At 37.7% G+C, this 4,002-nt stretch overlaps 1 protein-coding gene across 2 annotated transcripts in view; it reads right to left on the bottom strand.

Annotated features, from left to right (window-relative positions):
* The window catches only part of LOC106878484 (protein NCBP2AS2 homolog), a 6,118-nt gene extending 5,433 nt beyond the window's left edge, over positions 1-685 (bottom strand). Inside the window, exon 1 of one of the 2 annotated variants that reach the window (XM_052973851.1) lies at positions 258-685. Coding sequence is in view for 1 of the 2 variants with exons in the window: in XM_014927703.2 (XP_014783189.1) it covers positions 258-280 (23 nt within the window). In the remaining variant the exon portion in view is untranslated. The remainder of the gene's footprint in view (positions 1-257) is intronic. The other variant, XM_014927703.2, reaches the window with a different exon arrangement.
* Between the last annotated feature and the right edge of the window lie 3,317 nt (positions 686-4,002).

The following is a 4,002-nucleotide window of genomic DNA, read 5'->3' as shown; positions in this document are numbered from 1 at the left end:
ATATTTATATGCATTCAGATTTACAAGGGGAACACATTATCTCTGACATTGGAACGAACGAGGACAGGTATTTTTTTTTTTTATTAAAAGGTTATAAGGTTTATGAAATCGATTCCAGGACTTGAATAACACTTTAAATAATCCTCTATCCCCGAGGGGAAGAAAACTAAAAAATCTACCTTAACGTGATTTGAAGCCAAGTTATAAGTAGTAATGACAAAACCAGTTAATTATGATGCAATTAAAGCAATACTTACCGCAGTATTATTCTCAACACCATTTGTGTAGCTGCTCCTGAAGTCTGGGTAACTTTACTGATCAAATGAATAATATCGTTTGACGTCAACCAACGATATTTCTAATATGGATATCAGAAAATAGTTTAAACGGCATTACTTGTGCCTTTATGACATATTCTGAAATCTGAGGACAGCCATATTATGTCAAGTTACCAATTAAAAAAAAAAATTCACCCACTTATTAATTTAATTTTGTGTTCATTATCACCATATGTGTGTGAATATGTATTTAAGAATATGTGTGTGTATGGTTATGGGTAGACTTCTTGTTTTCGGTGGTGGTTTTGCCGTCGCATTTGTTTTGAAAAGACACCGAAAGGAATTAATTTGATTCTTCACCGGACAAAGACCACAGGAAATTAGACAACAAAATACCAAGATCCAAGGGAGACAACACCGACTTCTCTTGTCTCATTGCAAAACACAACCAGGAAGGACTTGAGACATATTAAAAATTTAGAATAAAAATACTTCAGCGTAAAAGAAAACAATTTATGGAGATTGTTAAATTTCTTTCAACCATTTGAAGTTTTTTCAAACATTCACCTGGATATTTTTTTAAATGCTGTTCTGATGTAGTTTGTCAGAAGTTCTGTCCCTAACAGCGTCTCAAACCCAACAAATTATGTTATTTCAGTGTTTTATGCCGTTTAGCAACGGATTCAGTAAACCCCAGCTACGTGGCAGCAATAAGAACTGAAACAGAGACCAAAAGGTTTAAATCAGGACGAACGAAAGACATCTTCCATTAAATCATTTTTTTTTCTTCAGTTCTCTCATCCTACCTACGCCTATAGAATTTCTATCGGCTCTACAAAATGGCGCACGGCCAATTCTCCGATGCTATAAAGGCCCTTTCTTCCTTCCTACTCACTAAAATTTTTATTTCCGCTAAGTTTATAATAAGGCCCTTCAATTCCAAGTTTTGTTTCAATATCTGGCATTTCTGCTTTAATTCTTTACAGATTCTGCTATCTAAGTCGTCGATGTTCAATAGTAGCCGGTCTTAAATTCTTCTGTTGTAGCTTGAAAGGCTACAACAGAAGAAGCTCTTTGTCTGGCGGTCGTGTGTATGTGTGTGTGTGTGTGATACCGATTGAGAAGCTCAGAAAAGAGTGCGCCCAGATTTAATATGGTCACTGGAGCCTATTCCACATGAAGTCGTGATTGGTTAGATTTGTTGATCACATGGGTAACATTCTTTCCAGACGAAGTCGCGATTGATCAGATTCGCTGATTATGTGGGCAACATTTCAGCGAATCGCAACATCGGTTGATAGTTGGATATTCCACAACAGGGCTATAATGGAAGACATTTAGCCGAAATGCTATAGGACCGAACCCGAAACTGTGAGATTGAGAAGCGAACTTAACCACACAGCTGTTATTCTGAATACCAGTGGCTACTATCTGAAAATGTAATTCTGGCGAGAGGTGAGAATGTATGTTTGGTGAGAAGTGGTGTTTTAACGAGGTTTGAGCGGCATGATTACTGGCTAACCAGACAAAACAGTTCTCATGTTCCGCTTGTTACTATGGGAACAGGCATGAATGTGTCTGTGGCTAACGGTTGGCTAAAATTACCAAAATTTTCAAACTAATTGCTAATAACTCTTTATTTATTGATTTATAGCGAAAACGATGTTCACGTCATTCATTAGTCAATGAAAGCGTATCATTCATACACTGAATATGAAATCAATTCGAACAGAATTGATGCTGGCAGCCAAACCTACTAGATCCCGATAGACAAACAGTTAAACAACCACTCTCTTTACACCGCCAAAACCACCACCACCACCACCACCACCACCACCACCACCACCACCACCACTACTACTACTACTACTAAGGACAAACCATATCGATGTTTAGGAGATTACTGAATGGCATTGGCAGTGATGGCGATCGTAGTGGTAGAAGTAATAGGAGTGTTCGTAGAAGTGGTGATTAAGAGCAGCTAGTGGTTGTACTGGTTAGTGGAGAGCAATGTTGGAATGATAGGAATGGTGATTATTTACACATCAATATCTGCATTTGTATTACAGACATATAGGATAAAAAGCCAAAAAAAAAAAAAAAGAAAAAACCGGTCTTATTGGTATTTGAACCCGGATAGCAGACAGCTGGAACGACTCCAGAACAAAAATTAATTGACTGACGCTCTAACGACGCTGCCAACCTTTCTTATATGTAGATTTGCAATAAAGCCACTACATAAAAACTGTTGTGGTTAAGATTTTTCCCAGGTCTCTTCTACTGTCGAGGAGTTATGGTAGTTGGATAAAACGTCGCCCTTTCAAAGCCTAGCCAGGCTCATGGGTCCGGTTTCCCGGTTTCTATGGCGTATGTGTTCCCCCCAGCTGGATGGGACGCCAGTCCATCGCAGCGTTACTCAAGAAACAGGAAGAAAGAGAGAGAAAGTTGTGGTGGAAGAGTACAACAGGGGTCGCCACCACCCCCTGCCGGAGCCTCGTAGAGCTTAGGTGTTTTCGCTCAATAAACACTCACAAAATCAACCATAAAACGATACTTGCAACAGCGTCATTTATTCGTTCTATAGAGTCCCACGTGCTTTCCAGTTGTGCCGTTTCGAGTTAAAGTCAACGCTGTGATTCACTGTTGTATGTCGAAAATTGTAACCATCAATTTCAGGAATGTAAGAGTAGGCCCTTCACAAGTCACTGAAAATTGTGGTTCCTGGAAAAATAGAGTGTGTGCCGCAATTCCGACATGACACTGTATACAGAAAAACATATCTGGTCTCGTGACACACTCCTCTGTAAACCCACTGCTCGGGTAACACCCAGCCTCAGGTAGTTAAAGATTGATTAAAGCAGACTATACTCTGGCTTGTTACTACGGAAACAGGAACCAATATGTCTCTGGCTTTCAATTGGCTACAATTACTCAAAATTTGCAAACTTTAAAAGCTATTAACTTTTTATTTATTAATTCAGGGCAAAAATTAATTTCATTTCCGTTATTATCATACAAAACTACATTAATATATCAAATTTGAAATCAATTGGAACAAAATTGAAAGAATCAAAAAGTGTGAACCAAACAGAAAAGATCCCCGCTTACAGCTTCACTTTGCTGGAAATTCAATAAAAATTTATTGACTCCAAAAGTCCATCCATCCATCCATCCATCCAGCCAGCCATCCATGCATCCGTCCGTCCGTCCATCCATCCATCTACGCATGAAACCATTCATCCATATCTATATGCGTCTTTGATATATTGCTCAATGTTATCTTTGTAAACCAAACCCGGATTTACTTATGAATAAATCAGAGAAAGTCGGTCGTCTGATTTGTTCGAAGTAATTTTTTCTTATTTGTGTTATTATTTGTATTTTTATCTTTAGTGAATTTAATACAAGATTTTTGTCGCCATAGATTGCAAGCAATGGATGGTGTGCGCGCTTGCGTGTGTGAGAGTATATATGCATACACGTACAAATATCTATCTATCTATCTATCTATCTATCTATCTATCTATCTATCTATCTATCTATCTAACTATCTGTCTGTCTGTCTGTCTGTCTGTCTGTCTGTCTGTCTTGTCTGTCTATCTATCTATATACACTTTATATATATATATATATATATATATATACTTATACACTTTATATATGTACATACATATGTACCTACATACATACATACATACATACACACACACACATATATATATAT

This window comes from Octopus bimaculoides, chromosome 17 (assembly GCF_001194135.2).
Source record: "Octopus bimaculoides isolate UCB-OBI-ISO-001 chromosome 17, ASM119413v2, whole genome shotgun sequence".
In the NCBI taxonomy this organism is placed as follows: domain Eukaryota; kingdom Metazoa; phylum Mollusca; class Cephalopoda; order Octopoda; family Octopodidae; genus Octopus; species Octopus bimaculoides.
This window is presented reverse-complemented; position numbering and strand designations above follow the sequence as displayed.